Below are 21,817 nucleotides of genomic sequence, written 5' to 3'. Positions count from 1 at the left end.
GATAGATAACAGGTAAATTAGGCATTAGACTACCCTTCCTTCATCACACCATACAATCAGTCTTCTTGCTAATAACATCACTGCCATGCTCTTAAGCATAACAAGACCTGCAACGTGTTAGTTCTCTTTAATGGATGTAATATATAATGGAAGTACAAATACTGCTACTTATATAGTGACAAAGGCAACATCATTCAAGCCTGTGGAGCTACAGCACCACCTGGTGGCCTACAACTATGGTCACAAGGAGCACAGCTGATAAGAAAGAATCTCTCATCTAATCAAATACAGCCATAGTTATTTTCCTCCTGTAAAAGTCAATTTTTGAAAAAAAAATTTAAAACTGTGGTTTAAGTGATTAATTACAGATTTCATACCTGAACCAATTGCTCTTTAAGTCTGTAGATTGGTAGGCTCTCTCTCTGCTCAAGTATAGACAACTGGGTTTTCCGTCCATACGATGCTTTATTCCCTCCAAAAGCATGCTTCTTCCACTCAGGTATGTCTTGTGGCATCATTCCTATGCCCCTCATGTTTGCTGCGATCTGACGGCCATCAACTAGAAAATAAGGTGCACGCCAATGACTTGCCTATCAGGGACCTTCTATAACTAGTAGAACAGCGGCAATTTACTTCACTCACACATAAAAATTATGTTATTTAAAAAGAGTGAAGGTGCAAAATTTTATTTAGAACGCGGTCCCAATTGCAAAAGTTGCCTTGAGTGTGATACTTCTTTTTGCAATTGGAATCAGTGTTCAAGTCCAGTCAGACTAAAGCGGAGATGCTGCCTCATTTGCAGCTGTGAAGCCCTGATTTTAAAAGTCTACGGCTCATTTCTAGTCAAGTCGCAAAATAAAGTGGCCAGAAAATTCGTAATAACTGACCATTCTGGAAACCTATGGACTTTGAGTGAAAAATTAGCACTGGATGGAAATGCCATCATTCAAGATACAAACATTAGTGCCAAATATCAGTGCTTTGTCCTTCCACCTCATCTCAGTGATCGTGGTAAAAAGATTCTAATCTGTAGCGTCAAAAAGTCAGTTTAAATAGCTAAAAAAAATCTACGATTTTTAAATAATTCACCCAATTACTTACTAAAAACTAGAAAACCATTAAAATACTATATCACCAATCAGAGAAATATGGAATCAGCGGAAACCACAATTTAGAATCAATACCATTCTTTCCCCATCCTCAGCACAAGGAAAATATTTTATCCATTAACGTACCATCAGGTAGTGGATCAACCCAATGCTTATTGAGTCCCATTGGGATTGAGTCCATTTCGGCCTCTCGTTGTGCTTGCTTCATTTCCCTCCTTTCCTTGGCCAGAGCGCTCTGCATCATGGCCGCCTGGGATAGAGAGCCATCAGGGTTCTAAATCAAACATAAACATAGTTCAAATAAACACTCACAGCACCAAAAAAAATTGTAAATTAAGAAAAAACCCAAAGATAATGGAAACCTGAAATGAAAACAAATCTGCCAAAAGTCAAGTAACATCAGAATCATCATGGAGTTAACACAGCAACAACATTCTACATTTGCATCGGTGGAGAGAAAAAAAGAGTTGATGTTTCAAGTCAAATACCCTTCATCAGGACAATTCAAACAATCGATGTTTGAAACATTCCATACAAACTAAGCCAGAGAATGTGCCTCAAATATTCTCACCTTAACCAAGATTTCTCTATAGGCCATTTCAGATGACCCAAAAGTTGAGATGTGAAGGTGGAGAAACTCTGCCAAAACGCATAATCTGAATGTGCAGAGGTGGTCTCTGAGCCACGTATTCCAACCCCTCTCCGAGAGGGATCATCTCTGCAGCGCATCCCTCTGCCGATCAATCTGAACATAGTCCCACTAAGCGAATGTTTAGGGGTGGGCTGATGATGCCATCAGCCCCTCTCCCTCCAGGTCAGGGGCAGCGGGGAGCCCTCGGGACAGTCGGGGCTGCCAGCGGGTGCGGGCTGGGACAGCCACACCGGGCCGCTTTGGCCTTCGGGGCCACTCTCTGCAGCTCACAATCTGGCAGAGCAATGGCCGTCTTCCCTACCCATAATCCTCCACACAGTACTGTTCTGGGAACCACAGCGCGGTTTCAGCTGTGTGGGGATTATGGGTAGGGAAGACGGCCATTGCTCTGCCACGTACTTATAATGGATGACGCCTCGGCACCAGTCACCCCACCTACGTCGGATCCGGAGGGTGCTACGAGGCGCCTCAGGATATGAATGGAACGCATTTTAGGGCTGCTGTCCGAAAGGTAAGTTCCCATTTTTCCATATGTTCCATAGCCAGTCTCAAGACGGAGGCCTGACTATTCACACCTCTCCATGATCAAACTCTCAATAATCTCTGAAACGCTGACTCAGCACTTTGTAAGTACAGAAGTTACTTTCAGGAGTCAAGTGAGCCCAGAGCTTCCATGCACAAGTGTGTGTATATACATATCTCTCTCTCTCTACCTCTCTATATACATATCTCTCTCTACCTCTCTATATACATATCTCTCTCTACCTCTCTATATACATATCTCTCTCTACCTCTCTATATACATATCTCTCTCTACCTCTCTATATACATATCTCTCTCTACCTCTCTATATACATATCTCTCTCTACCTCTCTATATACATATCTCTCTCTACCTCTCTATATACATATCTCTCTCTATCTATCTATCTCTCTATATACATCTCTCTCTCTCTATACACATCTCTCTCTCTCTATACACATCTCTCTCTCTCTCTATACACATCTCTCTCTCTCTATACACATCTCTCTCTCTCTATACACATCTCTCTCTCTCTCTATACACATCTCTCTCTCTCTCTATACACATCTCTCTCTCTCTCTATACACATCTCTCTCTCTCTCTATACACATCTCTCTCTCTCTCTATACACATCTCTCTCTCTCTCTATACACATCTCTCTCTCTCTATACACATCTCTCTCTCTCTCTATCTATCTATACATCTCTATATCTATTTATTTATTTATTTACAGCATGGTAGAAGCAGATTCCAGGCATTTAAACCTGTGCCGCTCAATTACACATAATTACCCCATATGCTTTGGAACATGGAAGGAAACCTGAGAACCCAGGGAAAACTTATGCAGAGACAGGGAGAACATATAAACTCCTTACAGAGAGCACCTGATTCTAATGCAGATCACTGCAATAGCTTCACACTAACCGCTACGGTAACCATGACTAACCTACTACTCCATAACTAAAACTGCATAAAGCATTATAGCAAGAAATACAAAACAGGGTCGTTTTCAAGACGACGATAAATTGTGAATTGCTAATGTACTACATTTAAAGTTAGTAGTAATACGCTTCAAGTGGTGTTAAAAAATTTTAAACATTTTACAAATTCTATTCAAAACATACAAAAAGATTGAGCTCCTGGATTTAAATGCTCTGCACACCTTTACTATTTTAACAGGACTCATATCCATACTCTGCTTGGTATGCCCTCTAAGGAATGGGGGCTCTTCTTCCACCAGCTCTATTTCCAGGTCTTCATCTGAAAAATAGCAGACAAAAATCAAGCAACAATTCAAAGCTCTGCACATGAAAAGTGATTTTAAAAAAAAAAATGTTTGCATTCAAAAGCACAGCCGGGATCGGAAATGATTAAGTTACATCACTTCACCAATCCAAACAAAGTCTTCTTTACTTGGGCATTGCAGTGTCTAATTGGTATTTTGATCAATGTATTAGTTTATTCATTCACTACCTTATGGCCCACTACAGCATGACAAAGCACAGGTGCATCAACTCAAAACCTATTGAAGCAACTCAGCCTGTTCAGAACAAACAGCCTTTTGTACACTGAAGAGTCAAAAGCTTATTTAGTTAAAATAACTTTAAAAAACATTTTGAATAAAAAGTAACAGATATTGTAAGAGATCATGAATATTACAGAATTGAGAAATAACCATCAACTTTTATTTATGGAAGATATTTTAAATACAATAAACAACTTAACATGAACATAGGCAAAGTTTAATCACACAATTTATGATCCTCAGTTAAATAATCTTAAAGGAAAGAGTGAGGGGATAAGATTGTATGATTGAGGAGATAGCAGATAAGAGCAGAGGTTGGTGTCAGTTAGATATAACTCAGACAAGTTCAGGGAGGAATTCCCAGAATTCAAGACCAAGACAGCTGTATGGGTATGATTTGATCATTATGAAACACAGCCATGAAGGGAGCAAATACAAAAATTACATCTATGTTGAATTCTCACTCAATAAAATGAAGTGAGTCGTACCTTCTTCATCATCGACTTTTGGTAGGATTCCTGTTTCTTCATCAAAGTCAGGGTACTCTTCCTTTGAGATAACGTTTGCTGCAATCATCTGAAATATTATTTACATTGAAAATGTAATTTGTTCAAGATAAAGAGAGTGGGTCAAACATTACCACTCCAAAATGTTGATAAATTCACACAGACATGCCAAGTAAGAGATCCCACAACTGGATTAAAATAGTGGAGCCTTATCTGATCAGCAGTACACATCACTCTGAGTAACACAAGAATTACAAATGATGGAATTTCGACTAGGCAAAGAGGAACTGATGAAACTCAGTAGGTCAGTCAGCATCCATGAAGAAAAAGTCAACATTTCTAGTCGGAACTCTTTTCTATTTCTCAAAAGGATCTCAACCCAAAATATTGACTGCCCATTTCTCTTCAAGAGTGCTGCATCACCTGTGGAGTCCCTCCGACCCTTCTTTGATCACTGAGGAATCTATCCTAAACAGAGGTTGCAACAGAACTGGAGAGCCCATTTATTTGGATGGTAGGCCCTGGCCTGAAGATTAGGTGAAAAATGGACTCTACTCCACTCATCTGCCTTTTCCCTAGAACCCATAATTGCCCTATTAGGCAGCCTCTACTGCTTCCTTGAGCAGAGAATTCCACAGATTCACTACTCTCGGGGAAAAGCAACTCCTCCTCATCTCGGTTTAATTCTATTTCACCAGTGTTGAAGCCAGGTCCCTTAGTTCCAATTAGTAGGAAACAACAATGACAGGAACACTGTATACTTGTTAATTATCTCTGAAATACCAGCTGAATGTTAGCTTCAAAAAGTTACATGTTAAAAAAAAATGCATTAATGTTATGTTTTGCCATGACCCACCTGTCTCAACAATTTCTACAGATGCATCATTGAAAATATACTTGGTATGTCAGCTGCTCTGTTCAAGATTGGAAGAAACTATGGGAAGGTAGTGAAACCAGTTTAGAACATAATGGACTCCATCCACATCCCCTGCTGCCTAGGAAAGGCAGTCACTCTCCCAGACACGCTCTTCTCCCTTCACGTTCAAAGACAGCTGTAGCGACTATTATCCATAAAAAGGCCAATTGGAGGCCAAGTTGGGCTCTTTACTGTGACGTGTTAGGATAAATTCTAAACGATGAGGACTTATGACATGGTAACAATCTTGCTAACAGTCTTATCGTCATCGATAACGACTTATCCTAACGTAATGACCATGAACTTTTGGCTCTTACAACAGCTTTTTCCTACAGCCAACAGGCTACTGAATGAACTCCATAACAGTGCTATTGTGCTGCCCTGCCTGGTGCTAATTGATCTTCATTGTAATCTGTAAATTGTGTTCAATGCACAGCTGTACGCCATGCTGGAGATAAGCTGGTACTCTGTTTGCAGAAGAACCCTTCTCACTGTCAAGATGTTACGTCACAAATAAACTTGCACAATCTCTTAACGGATCCCACCTGCTTGATCTCCCATTTCTCTGGATCGGAGATCTTTGTGAGCCGTTTACGTTCCAGTACATCATCCTCTACCTCGGGAGTGTTCACCAGTGACAAGTTACTTGGTCTGTCCGGGTTCCTCATGGCAGTTTCCTCGTTGCTTTCACCCCCAACGTTACGGCGCCGGTTTGGATTTAGATCCTCTCCCGTCTCTTGATCTACATCCTAATGATCCAGATTAAAACAGAACAATTTAAATGAGATTAGAAATGTTCTCTCCCCCCCCCCCAAAAGAAATTGAACTTCAAGCTAAAATCAAGATGATCTAGGATTTTTTTTCCCACTAATATAAGTGTCAAGCCCAGTTTTGAACATTGCTTGATCTAGCTTTCACACATGTCCATAACCATATAACCATATACAGCACAGAACAGGCCAGTTTGGCCCGACTAGTCCATGCTGGAACAAATCCCCACCCTCCTCGTCCCACTGACCAGCACTTGGTCCATACCCCTCCAATCCTCTCCCCTCCATGTAATAATCCAGTCTTTCCTTAAATGTCCCTGCTTCAACCACCTCAATTTAAAATTACCTTCATACTTAAGCTTGTTTTGGACCCAGTGAATGATAACACTTTGATCTTTACTCTTTGACCTTTGCTAACAACATCAGCAACATTAGCGACACGTCCCTCTCGTCTGAGCTCCGATATGTGCACCAAGCCTTCCCACCGTTTCCTTTAAAAAGAAAGTGCAATAAAAAGAAAACACATTGGTAAAATGATGAGAAAACCACAATTGTGCACAATGGTAAAGGTGAATGATCTATTTTGAAATAAAAATGCAAAAATCTATACTTTTTTTTTTAAAAAAGAGCATTTCATGCATTGAGACACACCTGAGGAATGGTTGGTATCTGAAACATTCAAGAAAAACACAGACAAGAAAATAAATCAATAGACAGGTTTGCATTTTTCACACAAGTATTTCCATAAAATTAGCAATAGTATTAAGAGACAAGATTTACAAGTAACTATATTACAATTTTTTTTTTTTAAACACAGAAATCAAGGGTATAATTTCCCAATTATGATTATATTTTAATTTGTGGTAGAGAGATGGGTTTCCACAATTTCCTGTTGTACTCAACTCAAAGAATGGCATGCTTTGTTTCCCACCCTACCTCCACCAAACAATACACCCCATCCCTGATCTTTGACAGTAAACCAAAGAACCAAAAATAGTTTTAATGCCTTAAAAACTACCATAAATAGAAACTAATATTGTGCAGGCATGATCCTTGCAAACATTTAGAATTGGAACAATTGGAGCTCTAAGGAAAAACTCAACTCTAAAGAATTAGTTCTGAATTTCACTTTCAGAATATTTAAATAATTGTGAATTATTCTTGCATAGTTTTTTTTTTAAATCTATTACTTTAACAATCCACTTGAACAAACAAGGTGACAGCCTGGTTATCATTCCACAAAGGAAGAATCAGCCTTTTTGTTTAAGCACATCTGATAACTCCTTTCGCCATCCAGAGCTCGGAAGTATTGCATGGAAGGGAAAACATTCCAGCTTGCAGCAATAACTGTAAGAAACTATTTGACAGAAATTAAAACACTGATGTTTTGGGAGAATTTACTCAAATGCAGGAAACTTGATGCAAAGGTTCTGAGACTAGTTTTAATACTGCAATGTTATTGTCCAGTGACTATACATTTGAACATTTCTCAGCATGCCTGATTATTTTTTTCAATAGCTTGAAAATCAATACTCATGCCACTTTAATCCATCTTCTCAAGTTTTCATACCATTGCAGTACACTACCTGTTAGTTCTTTTGTGTTGTACTATACCTTAAACCTTCCAGTTGAACAAAACATCCAAACTGCATGATACTGGTGACTTTGCCATTGTAGATTTCACCCACGGACGGTTCCTCTGGTGGAGGCCTGTCGACATGCCTTTCTTTCCTTTTCTCACAGCTCTTTTCACTGAATCTGACACGTTCCTTATGATCTCGGCTTGGGCTCCGACTCCTGCTTCTGGACCGCCTGCTATATTTTCCTTTGTTTCTGTCTCTGGAGTGTGATCTGGACCTTGACCTGTGCCGGCGCTTCCGGTCTCTGTCTCTACTACGACTGCGACTTCTTCTCCTTTTCCTTTCCTTTTCATGAGAACTATTGATGAGAAACACATTGCCACTTTTAATAACTTGAAATAAATATCAACAAATGCTGACAAGACAAAGAAACATTAAAAAAAGAGACAAGTATATTTTCCTTCCTTCGTATGGCTGAACTGAACTAACTAACCTTAAACTGGATGTGTAATCAGTTTAATGTCTGCTTGGAAAGGAGTATCTCTTCAAATATTTATAAGGGTAATCATCATTACTTGGCCAAAGTTTGATTTGCCAGTACATTCTGCCTAGTACAACATTCATGCAACTGTTCAAGGTGGACATGCCTAAACTGTTCCAATTTAAAGTGACCTTATTTACATTGAAATTTGTAACACCTCAAAGTTGAGACTATTGGTTTATGCCTGAATGTATTTTAAAGTCCAATTATTGCATATGAGAAGTTTTAAGATTTTTTTTAATACAAACAACTCTCCGAGAAATTCTATTCCACGATCTACCTATTAGATGAATAAAACTGCCTGATGGGTACCACAATTAGCCTTTTGCTGACTCAAACAATATCCTGCCCATGTTTTTTTTTTAAACCTCTGAATTTTCTTCCAAGTCTCCTCTGACATCTCAATCCTACTAAGAGGACTTGATTTGAGAGACAGCTCCAGATAGGGTTTTGCAATTTTATTTCTCAAAATGTTGCTACTTCTGTACTGCTTCATTGTATTTTTTTTTTAACCTAACAATAGCTACAACTTTGATTTGAAGGGGAGTGGAGTTCATGGAGAAACTGTTCAATGTTAACCAGGTGAAAGAGTTATGATGAAGAGGAACTGGTTAGACATCGGTTTAAAGAAGAATTAAAGACTCCTTAGGCAATCCTGGGATGGAATGAAGGTAATAGAAGGAGTAAACATCTGTAGTGAAAATTTGTTGCTTGAAATGGAAATGCTCAAAGTAGCAGTGAGCATAAGAAATGTCACAGATACAAGTGGGAAAAGACTGAGCAGGGATTTTTATCCTCTTCATTTAGCCACAATCTTATTGAATAATGGAGCAGACTCAACAGACCAGGTGACCTACTCCTGTTCAATTTTTTAAAATGTTCTTCTGATGTCTTTTTCTGATCTATTAAGGCAAATCTAAAAATGTTAGAAATGAAACTGCAAGAATACCTGTGTTTGCTATTCTTTTTAACATTCTTTGAAGGCATCAAGGCCTCAAGCTCCTTCAATGCGTCTGCAGCCACTTTCATGTCATCATCATCTAATAAAGTCTGCAAAACAAATAGCAGGCTTGGTTGCTATCAACCAGACAAGGAAGAAAAGGTATTTTGAGGTGTGCCGAAACAACAACTGAAAGGAAAACCTTTCTAAGATTAATACAAAACATTGTGTTGCTTGGACAACATTACTCACATAGTGAGTACATTTACAGAACATCATCAGATCCAATCACTGCTTTAAATGATTTGGATGGTGAAGACCTAACAAACAGCTATTTGACTTTTACAGTTACATTGCATGAAGGAGAGACAATTAGTTAATACATCAACAGGGGTACAGAGAAAAATAAATAAATAAATAAACAGAAACAGGCCTAAGATTTAAAAGCAGGACCCAAACCATATAGAGTGCTCTCCATAATGTTTGGGACAAAGACACTTTTTTCCCTTTATTTGCTCCTGTGCTCAATAGTTTTAAATCTATAATCAAACAATTCACATGTAATTAAAGTGCTATTCCAGATTTTATTTAAGGTTATTTGCATACATTTGGATTGACCATATAGAAATTCCAGCACTTTTTATACATAGTCCCCTCATTTCAGGGCACCATAATGTTTGGGATATTTGGCTTTACAGGTGTTTCTGAGTACTCAGGTATGTTTAAATCCTTCATTGATGCAGGTATAAGAGAGCTAGGCTTGCTTCTATGCTTTTGAACATCTTTGGAGTCTGTAATTGCTATTTTTCAACAGGAGAACCAGACTTGTGTCAAAGAATGAAACAGTAAGAGACGTCACCCAAACCTTAGGATTACCAAAATTAACAGTTTGGAACATCATTAGGAAGAAAGATCGCACTGGTGAGCTCAGGAATCACAAAGGGACTGGTATTCCAAGGAAGACCTCCACTGCTGTCGACAGAATTCCCACATTAATGAAGAAAAATCCCTAAACAAATCAGAAACCCTTCAGGAGGCAGGTATGGATACGTCTATTGTGTACAGAAGACTTAATGAGACTTGATGAGAAGAAATACAGAGGCTGCACTGCAATTTCTACACAGTCAAACCAAAATGTATACAAATAACCTTGAATAAAATCTGAAGTATGCACTTTAATTACAGGCAAATTGTTTGATTATAAATTTAAAACTGTGGAGCACAGCAGCAAACAAAGGAAAGTGTCTTTGTCCCATATATTATGGAGGGCACTGTACCTTTAGAAATCTAAATGTATTTCAATTGTAATATTTACACAGCATATTAGTAATATTGCACGAGCTCCTTCAAAATATTTGAAACCTGTCTACATTGTTGTCATCTAGAATGAGCAGAGTGCACCAAGCAAAGAAATGCAAAGTGATTAAAATTAGAACTCTGCTCTGATAAAAAGGCACCCTAAAATGATAAATGAGCAAAATGATGCTTTCCTCCTTCTTATATGAATTCTATCCAATTTCAATATTTATTGTCAGAGGAATATCAAAATCTCAATAGAATGTCAAAGACCATTTGGAAAAAAAAAATCAACAATGAACCTCTCCATTCATGGGTCTCAAAGAGAAGCAAAATCAGAACTTACCCTCATTGATGGGTTATCAGGCATACAAAGGACAGGGAATAGCTCCTTCATTTTCTCCTTCTCGGATTTTGGTTTTGGTGTTTCAGCTGTACAAAAATATTAAGAAAATTCAAGAATGACAAACATTAGAAATCAAAGGAAATGAAAAAGGTAATCAGCTTTTCATGGAGCCAGTGCTGTACAAGTTTTAGTTTTTGCATTCTAACATTCCATGAAATTTAATACCATTACAAAGAGGGAATGTGCCACGTATCTTACGTTTGCTGGAAGTTGATGGCTTGGCTGGGGGTCGCATTGTTTGTATCAGACGTAACAAATTGCTGATGAGTGAATCCTAGAAAACAAAATGATGAACATTAGAATCCACAGTTCATGGGGTCAATACAGCAACAACATTCTACATTTGCATGAAAATACTCTAATGAAGGCAGAAGTGACAGTTGCTGGAATTGAGAGCAAAGAGAAGCAGGGGAGATGTCAGGGAAGGTGATCATGAGAGTAGAGCAGCAAGGGGCTCAGTGGCTGAGGGACTCACACAGGCAGAGGGCAGTTTGTGGTAAGGGGACCTGCACAGGCTCTGGCAGACTGGCTCATGGGATCCAGGCATCGGAGGCAGGATTTGAGAGGGTGCTGAGGGCAAGAGTGGTTCCCAAAGGGTCTCAGGCACTGAAGGCTTCCAGATCATGTTGGAGGTTTTGATCTGGAGCTCAGGTTGCCGATGAATCAAACAAGAGACTGTGTGGCTACAGAGGCTGTGGGAGCACTGGAGACGAATCCACAGACACTCAGTGTTTCTCTTCCTCTCATACTGTAAAGGGCACCGGATGACACTAATGGCAACTCTGTCTGCCTTTCAGCCAGCAGAAAGTAATACATGTAATATTACATATCCTGTACTGTTACAGTTGATATTTATATCTTAAGTTTAACTATAGTTTCCTAACAAGTTTAGATCAGATGCACCTCGTACCTTTATAAACAGAATTTCTAAAATAGTGAAAATGCATGCTGGAAAGCAATAATTTTACCTTTCACCTATCTCTTAATGACAGCAAAGAATGTGGAAGTATCAATACTGTTTACTCTCTCTGAAAAGCACTCAGTTTCAATAATGTTTCCATCCAAAAAAAAATATACTTCATGACTCCAAAAAGACTAGTGGTCTTTTGTTGACTGAGGTCAACCCAAAAAAATAATAATTTTTTCTTGTCAAATTATTTTAAGAAGCATCTCCAATCCCTTGAGGCTGTAAATAACAGATTATAATCATGCTTTATGGAACTTACTGTAAACTCAGCTCCATTCTTCAGTAGTGCTCCTTTAAAAGTATCAAAAGTAATGTTTTTCTCAGCCAGACTGATGACAAATTCAGCTAGAAATTAAAAAAAAAACATTGGAAAAATACAGCATTTTGTATTGCACACAAATCACTAAAAGCTAATCAAATTTGCACCTGCATTTGAAGACAGAAAATAATTATATTTTATTGTGAATATACATTGGTTCTTCAGCATGATGCTGAACCAAGCCATGAAAGACCCCAACAATGAAGACGCTGTTTACATCCGGTACCGCACGGATGGCAGTCTCTTCAATCTGAGGCGCCTGCAAGCTCACACCAAGACACAAGAGAAACTTGTCCGTGAACTACTCTTTGCAGACGATGCCGCTTTAGTTGCCCATTCAGAGCCAGCTCTTCAGCGCTTGACGTCCTGCTTTGCGGAAACTGCCAAAATGTTTGGCCTGGAAGTCAGCCTGAAGAAAACTGAGGTCCTCCATCAGCCAGCTCCCCACCATGATTACCAGCCCCCCCACATCTCCATCGGGCACACAAAACTCAAAACGGTCAACCAGTTTACCTATCTCGACTGCACCATTTCATCAGATGCAAGGATCGACAATGAGATAGACAACAGACTCGCCAAGGCAAATAGCGCCTTTGGAAGACTACACAAAAGAGTCTGGAAAAACAACCAACTGAAAAACCTCACAAAGATAAGCGTATACAGAGCCGTTGTCATACCCACACTCCTGTTCGGCTCCGAATCATGGGTCCTCTACCGGCACCACCTACGGCTCCTAGAACGCTTCCACCAGCGTTGTCTCCGCTCCATCCTCAACATCCATTGGAGCGCTTACATCCCTAACGTCGAAGTACTCGAGATGGCAGAGGTCGACAGCATCGAGTCCACGCTGCTGAAGATCCAGCTGCGCTGGATGGGTCACGTCTCCAGAATGGAGGACCATCGCCTTCCCAAGATCGTGTTATATGGCGAGCTCTCCACTGGCCACCGAGATAGAGGTGCACCAAAGAAAAGGTACAAGGACTGCCTAAAGAAATCTCTTGGTGCCTGCCACATTGACCACCGCCAGTGGGCTGATATCGCCTCAAACCGTGCATCTTGGCGCCTCACAGTTTGGCGGGCAGCAACCTCCTTTGAAGAAGACCGCAGAGCCTACCTCACTGACAAAAGGCAAAGGAGGAAAAACCCAACACCCAACCCCAACCAACCAATTTTCCCCTGCAACCGCTGCAATCGTGTCTGCCTGTCCCACATCGGACTTGTCAGCCACAAAAGAGCCTGCAGCTGACGTGGACTTTTTACCCCCTCCGTAAATCTTCGTCCGCGAAGCCAAGCCAAAGAAGAAGAAGAAACATTGGTTCTACCACTAACTTGAGGTAAAGGAAAAGAGAAATCTGCATTCAAAAACAGACAATGCTTCAAATCAGGTAGCTACAAGAAGCTACTGTTGGAAATGTATATCGTGTGTGTGTGTGTGTGTGTGTGTGTGTGTGTGTGTGTGTGTGTGTGTGTGTGTGTGTGTGTGTGTGTGTGTGTATAATAGAGAGAGAGAGAGAGAAAAAAAAGATACATAACTAATGTTTCAGCTTGAGCCCTTTATCAAGGTATGAGCAAAATGCAGGCAAGCACCCAAACAAAATAGTGGGGGGAGGAGCAGACCAACACAAATTAGTGAAAAGGAGACAAATATTGACAAGAACATCAGTAAAGATTTCACTAATCTTCTCCAAAATAACGTTAAAGAATCTTGTACATGCATGAAGAGCATTAAGAGAAAGGAAGCGATGTCTCGTGAAAGAAAGCACTTTTAACAGTGCCACATTTCCCAGGAATTGCATTGGGTTGGCAGTTGTCTCGATTATAGCCTCCTGATTCTCTGGCCTTCTGTGACATCCAGGTTGCAAATTGCACTGACTGTCTGCTTCCACATTCAGATTCCCGAGGAGCCAAGATGCAGAATATGCAGACAACCTTCCCATTCAGAGGTTGAGCTCCAAGTCAGGATTGGCTTATTGACTGAATCCTACAAGAGGATGGGCCTTATATTCAACTTATACAAGACAAAGGATTTCTATCAACCTGACCACATTGTTCAACACAGACCTTGACAGTGAAGGCTCATGGTGAGACCCTGGAGAATATGGACTACTTTTCAAATCTCATATGCCACCTCTCAGTGAAGGCAGACATCAACGATGAAATGCACCATCCCATCAATAGACCAGGTCAGATGGATCACCTAAAACCTCTCATCTAGCTCAAAACTCATGGCCTTCCAGGTAGCAACTATGATTGTTTCCTGACACATATCAAGAGCAGACATTTCAGGTGCTAGAAGGATAGCAAATGCTCAGCTTTTATTGGAAGGATGAAAACCAACATCAGTGCTCATTCCCAGGCCAGCAAATCCTCACACTGAAGCCAAAGTAATATTCAGTCATTTACTTTGGGAGAGACATTTTTTTCACAACCCCAATGACAGCACTCTGTCACAAAGAAGAGATGACAGGGTCAAAGAAAAGATGAAAAACATGGCTGATCTAAAAACACAATGCTGGAGAAGCAGAGCAGGTCAAACAGTGTACTTTATAAATTTACCCTAAACCCAGCTATAACATAAAACTTCAGAGTCACGCTCAGTTGGGGTTTCACTGTACTTGCATTTTGCTAACGTCCCCACTCCTGCCAGGAGCCGAATGCACAAGTCCAATGACTTATCGCGCTATATCCGAATTTGCGTCAAATTGGGGTTTCACTGAACATAACTAACATCTCAGGCTTGAGCCTTCCATCAAAGCTTCTAACAGGATGGAAAAGATTGAAAGATCTGCTCAAAGCTTCCTTAAATAAAGTGTTTTAAAGAAGGCTGCAGAACTGGAAATCTGAAAATAACAGCAGAAAATGATGGAAACACTCGGGTGTTCTGGCTGCGTCTGGAAAAGTTGAATTTCTCTCTCCAGATCCTGCTTGGTTTACTGTTTTTATTCACTGAAGTGGCAGAGAGTTGGGAGAGAGCCATGAACCGGGGGGGGGGGGGGGGGGGAAGGAGAGCCGGAGGGGGGGGGGGGAGGAGAGCCGGAGGGGGGGGGGGGAGGAGAGCCGGAGGGGGGGGGGGAGGAGAGCCGGAGGGGGGGGGGGGAGGAGAGCCGGAGGGGGGGGGGGAGGAGAGCCGGAGGGGGGGGGGAGGAGAGCCGGAGGGGGGGGGGGAGGAGAGCCGGAGGGGGGGGGGGGGAGGAGAGCCGGAGGGGGGGGGGGAGGAGAGCCGGAGGGGGGGGGGGGAGGAGAGCCGGAGGGGGGGGGGGGAGGAGAGCCGGAGGGGGGGGGGGAGGAGAGCCGGAGGGGGGGGGAGGAGAGCCGGAGGGGGGGGGGGAGGAGAGCGGAGGGGGGGGGGAGAGGAGAGCCGGAGGGGGGGGGGGAGGAGAGCCGGGAGGGGGGGGGGGAGGAGAGCCGGAGGGGGGGGGGGGAGGAGAGCCGGAGGGGGGGGGGGGAGGAGAGCCGGAGGGGGGGAGGAGAGCCGGAGGGGGGGGGGAGGAGAGCCGGAGGGGGGGGGGAGCAGAGCCGGAGGGGGGGGGGAGCAGAGCCGGAGGGGGGGGGGAGCAGAGCCGGAGGGGGGGGGGAGCAGAGCCGGAGGGGGGGGGGGAGCAGAGCCGGAGGGGGGGGGAGGAGAGCCGGAGGGGGGGGGAGGAGAGCCGGAGGGGGGGGGAGAAGAGCCGGAGGGGGGGGGAGAAGAGCCGGAGGGGGGGGGAGAAGAGCCGGAGGGGGGGGGAGAAGAGCCGGAGGGGGGGGGAGAAGAGCCGGAGGGGGGGGGAGAAGAGCCGGAGGGGGGGGGAGAAGAGCCGGAGGGGGGGGGAGAAGAGCCGGAGGGGGGGGGAGAAGAGCCGGAGGGGGGGGGAGAAGAGCCGGAGGGGGGGGGAGAAGAGCCGGAGGGGGGGGGAGAAGAGCCGGAGGGGGGGGGAGAAGAGCCGGAGGGGGGGGAGAAGAGCCGGAGGGGGGGGGAGAAGAGCCGGAGGGGGGGGGAGGAGAGCCGGAGGGGGGGGGGAGGAGAGCCGGAGGGGGGGGGGAGGAGAGCCGGAGGGGGGGGGGAGGAGAGCCGGAGGGGGGGGGGAGGAGAGCCGGAGGGGGGGGGAGGAGAGCCGGAGGGGGGGGGGGAGGAGAGCCGGAGGGGGGGGGGGAGGAGAGCCGGAGGGGGGGGGGAGAGGAGAGCCGGAGGGTGGGGGAGGAGAGCCGGAGGGGGGGGGGAGGAGAGCCGGAGGGGGGGGGAGGAGAGCCGGAGGGGGGGGGAGGAGAGCCGGAGGGGGGGGGAGGAGAGCCGGAGGGGGGGGGAGGAGAGCCGGAGGGGGGGGGAGGAGAGCCGGAGGGGGGGGGGAGGAGAGCCGGAGGGGGGGGGAGGAGAGCCGGAGGGGGGGGGGAGGAGAGCCGGAGGGGGGGGGAGGAGAGCCGGAGGGGGGGGGAGGAGAGCCGGAGGGGGGGGGAGGAGAGCCGGAGGGGGGGGGAGGAGAGCCTGAGGGGGGGGAGGAGAGCCGGAGGGGGGGGGGAGGAGAGCCGGAGGGGGGGGGAGGAGAGCCGGAGGGGGGGGGGGAAGAGCCGTGTTGGGGGGGGGGGTGAGGGGCCGTGGATCAGTCTCGAGTCGGCCTCTTACCCAGGTCCTTGTCGTTGATGCCGAGGTGGTTGTCCAGCTCCGTGCACACTTTGGACACCAGCGACAGGTACTCGAGCTTACTTAGCTCCTCCAGCGCCAACTCCGCCATCCTCCAGGCCCTTTCCCCGATAATTATTCGCCGCGGAAGCCCGAGGGCAGCCCTTCTGAAGTGGAGCGAGTCCCCCACTGCTCACCGAGCCGCCATCTTGTCGTGATCACGCTGAACTCTCACCTTCTGTTGCGTCACTCGGATCTTCTCGGCTGTTTCCGGAGCTCCTCGGGTGGATCGTTCAGCTGGGTGACCGCTAGAGGCCGCTGCTGACTAGCATGTGCAAGATTCTCAGAGGTTGCATGGGCTGCAAAACTTTGGTAATGACATGAATTTTAGATAGATCAAAGTTTCAACATGAGAAATAAATATTGATTTTTTTTCTCTCTGTATTGCACAGTCAGTTTATTTACATCTCTTTATTTGTTTAGATGTGTTCATTGAGTACAGTTTTTTGCACTAACAGCAAATGGTAATTCTGCTTCGCCCACAGGAAAAAGGATCTCAGGGTTGTATGTGATGTTGTAGCGGCCCCCGCATGGAGACACAGACTGGCCCGCAAAATGGCCGACGAATGCGGGGGGGGGGGAACGCTGGCGGGAGCGTCGGCCAATCCCAGGCCAGCACTCCCGATGATGCGGACTCCTGACGTCAGTGCCTGGGGCCCATATAAGCGCTGTGGCCAGAGTGATATACCAGTCTTGTTTTCCAAGGCCTTAGTGTACGTGTCGTTCTTCTCCACGTTCGAGTGGCGTGAACGTTACAATGTCATGCATGTACTCTGACAATATATCTAAAATAAGAAAGTCAAAGATTTAAATTAATTAGATATTTATTAGGTCTACAAGAAAGATTGAACAGATATTAAAGATTATTGGTATTCTTCCAGCAAACAGGATTTGGAGCGAGAGAGTGTGAGAACAGGTTGCTTTAAATAGGTGAGTGATATAAATGAGTGGTATAAACTGTCTCAGCAGACAGGCTAAACCAGGTGAGGGTCTTCAACCCTCGGTTAGGTAAGGGATCTATCTATCCCAGTGTGTGAAGTCTGGTCCAGGCGGATTGAGTGGAAGAGATCAACTAATGATCCAACGGTCAAGAAGGTAGGCCCAGCAGGCCTTGTGGAGCATGACAAGACACTTAGACATTCTGGTCATCCAATACAGCAAATGAGGCAGGCCCAGCAGGCCTTGTGGAGCATGACAAGACACTTAGACATTCTGGTCATCCAATACAGCAAATGAGGCAGGCCCAGCAGGCCTTGTGGAGCATGACAAGACACTTAGACATTCTGGTCATCCAATACAGCAAATGAGGCAGGCCCAGCAGGCCTTGTGGAGCATGACAAGACACTTAGACATTCTGGTCATCCAATACAGCAAATGAGGCAGGCCCAGCAGGCCTTGTGGAGCATGACAAGACACTTAGACATTCTGGTCATCCAATACAGCAAATGACAATTTCTCTCAAGCAAAATATTTCAGTAGCAATTGGGTCTAGAGCAGTGGATCTCAATCTTCCCTTCCCACTCACATCCCACCTTAAGCAATCCCTTAATAATCACAGAGCACTTACGGCATAGGGAACACTTAAAGTGAATGTGAGTTTTTTTTTAAAATGGTTTCCCACCCCTGGTTTAGATTGTTGAGTGGGTTCATATAGGTCAGCACAACATCATGGGTTGAAGAGTCTGTACTGTGCTGTAATGTTCCATATTCTAAAACTTTTAGTTTAGATTAACTTTTACACTGAGTACTCAAGAAAATGAATCTACTTGTCTTGCAGAAATAACACGGGAAATTATTGTGATTCTGTGCTCTATCTGTGAATCTGTGATAGATTTTGATAATAACCAAGTGATCTGAGATCGCCATTAGTCATACAGGTGACATGGCTAGCGTAGTGGTTTGGGCAACGCTGTTCCATTGCCAGCATCCAGGATTTGAATATGGTGCTGTCTGTAAAGAATTTGTATGTTATTCCCATGTCCGCATGGGTTTCTCCGGGTGATCCAGTTTCCTCCCTCTGTTCAAAAATTGTAAAGGGTTGCAGGTCAATTGGGTGTAATCGTGCAGCACGGGCTCATGGGTCGAAAGGACTTGTTACCGTGCTGTATGTCTAAATGAATAAATATAAATCGGAGAATCTCAGCTGCTTCAGAACCAATCTCACCATCAAGCATAAAGAACTTAACATTAAACGAACATAAAATTGTAATTAAACTAAAATCACAGCTATTAGATGTGTGAATCCAAAATGAGTTTGTGCCTTTAAAAATATCAACTGATCTTCCCTAATCTCCCATAATATGTTGGAGGTTATGACAAAATGTGATATTAATTATTAAACAAGATAACTAAAGTGTTATGACAAGCAAATACAATTGTATAAAACCATCTTTAATTTTTGTATAAAATATTAACTTGCTCATGTGGCCATGGTGAGTCTAACTGTAACAAATGTGCAATTTTATGGAAATAGACATATTAGCTCTGTTATTTGCAGGGCACAACTATTTGTCAAAGCTAATGAAGATTTAATGATTAACTGTGAAGCCTCCTGAGATATTTCCTCTGTCATATGCTGAGTCAACATTCATTCATATTCGCATATATATTGGCAACAATTAGAGGTAAACACCTTCGGAATTTCACTGATTAAATATCATCCCATCATTATCCTTATAGTCTACGGTGAAAAAATTTCACGGCCAACAGAAAAGGGTCACACGGTTGGTTTAGCGGTTAGCATTAGGCTGGTACAACGTCAGTGACCGGGGTTCAAATCTGGCATTGTCTGTCAGGAGTATATACGTTTTCCCCATGTCTGCATGGGTTTCCTCTGGCTGCTTCGGTTTCCTCCCATCCTTCAAAATGTACTGGGGTTGCAGGTCAATTGGGCGTGATTGGGTGTCATGAGCTCGTGGACTGAAAGGGCCTGTAACTGTGCTGCATGTCTAATTTTTTTTTTAATTACATTGTAAAATTTAAAAAATTAGTTCCTGCAGGCAAGTATTTCATATAAGGAACAATACACGAGGACTGGCCAAGTTCTTTATAATAGTTGGACAGGAAAATTCAGTTCAGCAGACAAGAACCAATCTTATTTAGTCTCCAGTTACATAATCTCTACAATACATCATTGACTTGAAATGAGGGTTTTTGCTTGTAAAGGCCTATGAGATAACCTAAGGTTATATGAAAGTTACCATAGAATGGTCTCATATTCACCATGGATGTAATTCCAGTTCCCTGAACTTGACCGCCTCATTTTCACCATGAGCTTAACAATAACAGGAACTTCCTGGTGGCCCAGCCATTTTAATTCCACATCGACACGTCTATCCAAACTGAGGTTACTTGAAAATTGGAGGAGTAACACCTAATATCCCACCTGATCTCCAATCAGATGGCATTAACATTGACTTTTCCAGTTTATGTTAATCCCCTCCTCCGAGTCTCTCGCTCTCTTCCCTATCCCTCTATTTCCTTTGCTCCACCTCGCCATCTCGTTCCCTTTATTCAGAGAGCTTTATTCTAAGGACTCTTACCTTCATACTTTATTGTATTTTTCTCTCTTTATTGCAGTCAGTTTGTTTACATTTCATTTGTTTATATGTGAACATTGAGTCAGGTTATTGTGCACTACCAATAAGTGGTAATTTTGTATCACCCACAGGAAAAAGAATCTCAGGGTTGTATGCGATGTTTGTCCTCTGACAATACATCTAAAATCTTATTCTGAACTTTACCGACCCAGTCTGGTTACTTGAGTAAATGCATTTGGACCTCATTACTGACATGTAAATGAGTGAATTTGGACAATTTGCAATACACCATTGTGTAACATAATGGAGCAAACATAAAATGGCAGGGAATTTCTGCAGGCAGACCAATTTAAGAATAGAGTCAAAGGGTTTAGTGACATTGAAGAAGGCCATGTACAATATTGGTGCTGATCCCCGTATTGTTCTTGGCTGTTGAACCTGATCCTGTAGCTCTCTGCTTTACTGGATCAGATTCAACAGTGCATTATCCTGTTGGCCATAACCTTCCACTGACCACAAGCAACAATTTATGTTTCAATGTACAAAATTACCTTGAGGGAGCAGAACAGCTGGAGCTTATAAAGCAATGATAGGGAATGAAATGTTCTGAAACCAGTTCAGGGCATGTCATGGAGAAATGGGACAAAAAGACTTACTTATTAATTCTAACAATATTCTATTTAATCCAAACAAAATAAAATGAGTTGAAACATATTCAGTGCCAAAAGTATTCTGGAGGAAGATCATTGATGTGAAAAAAGTAACCACTGCTTCCCCATCCATCGATGCCATCTGACCTGCTAACCCCTCTACTTTTACTTAATATTTCATTGCTTCTATCAAACTTGTCACAAACCAAGCAGTTATGTACTTTCAAGCATTCTCAACTGGAACAAGGTATCAGGCAGTTTATTAAGCCTGATAATTGCCATGAAGGAGAAGATAACACTGGTTCAGAATTGGCACGCACAGTCAAGACTGGGGACATTCTGTCATGCTTTTTGACATGTGTTTAATAGATGAATTTGAATCTTGCTAGTGTGCTGTACTTAATGTCAGTAGGTTTTGAGAATAGTACATTAATCTGGTAAGCCACTGAGCATGTCAGTCTAGATGATAAATAGCAACAATTTACTATAATAATTTTTGCTTTAGAAAAATAACCCTGTACATGTCCCCCATTGATTAATGAGATCCCATCAGCTGTCAGGTCATTTAAACTTGCCTTGGGAAAAGATCGCAGCTGCCAAGATATAATATGTGGGAGTTCTCGAACTGAAACAGAATGAAAAAAATGAGAGTCATACCATCTGGGAATACTTAGCCTTGGAAGAAAAATGGTTTTGAGCCACATCAGCTCATCCATTTATTGATGAAAAGGTCATATTTTCCATCTTTAATTGAGTCTTTTCTCTGCAGTTGGCCCTTTATACACAATCATCTTTTATTGTGTAATATTGTGTCATGTATGATTCAAATGGAGCCAGTTAAAAGGGCAGACTTCCAACTGCATTTTACCCAAGTCTCTAAATTAGGATATTGAGAGCAAATGGAAAATCCATTATTTTATTGATC

The 21,817-nt window shown here is 43.2% G+C and overlaps 1 protein-coding gene across 2 annotated transcripts in view; it reads right to left on the bottom strand.

Moving 5' to 3' along the window:
* Positions 1-16,881, bottom strand: part of dhx8 (DEAH (Asp-Glu-Ala-His) box polypeptide 8) — a 39,828-nt gene extending 22,947 nt beyond the window's left edge. The window contains exons 1-13 of one of the 2 annotated variants that reach the window (XM_069907364.1): positions 16,647-16,881; positions 11,990-12,075; positions 10,962-11,037; positions 10,704-10,789; positions 9,071-9,171; positions 7,615-7,938; positions 6,652-6,669; positions 6,347-6,491; positions 5,776-5,979; positions 4,297-4,384; positions 3,446-3,543; positions 1,236-1,383; positions 378-559 (exon numbers count right to left, since the gene is read on the bottom strand). In XM_069907364.1, the coding sequence (XP_069763465.1) occupies positions 378-559; positions 1,236-1,383; positions 3,446-3,543; positions 4,297-4,384; positions 5,776-5,979; positions 6,347-6,491; positions 6,652-6,669; positions 7,615-7,938; positions 9,071-9,171; positions 10,704-10,789; positions 10,962-11,037; positions 11,990-12,075; positions 16,647-16,755 (1,665 nt within the window). In that variant the 5' untranslated portion in view covers positions 16,756-16,881. The remainder of the gene's footprint in view (positions 1-377; positions 560-1,235; positions 1,384-3,445; positions 3,544-4,296; positions 4,385-5,775; positions 5,980-6,346; positions 6,492-6,651; positions 6,670-7,614; positions 7,939-9,070; positions 9,172-10,703; positions 10,790-10,961; positions 11,038-11,989; positions 12,076-16,646) is intronic. The other variant, XM_069907365.1, reaches the window with a different exon arrangement.
* Positions 16,882-21,817: the final 4,936 nt, after the last annotated feature.

Source organism: Narcine bancroftii, chromosome 12 (genome assembly GCF_036971445.1).
Source record: "Narcine bancroftii isolate sNarBan1 chromosome 12, sNarBan1.hap1, whole genome shotgun sequence".
NCBI classification, from domain to species: domain Eukaryota; kingdom Metazoa; phylum Chordata; class Chondrichthyes; order Torpediniformes; family Narcinidae; genus Narcine; species Narcine bancroftii.
This window is presented reverse-complemented; position numbering and strand designations above follow the sequence as displayed.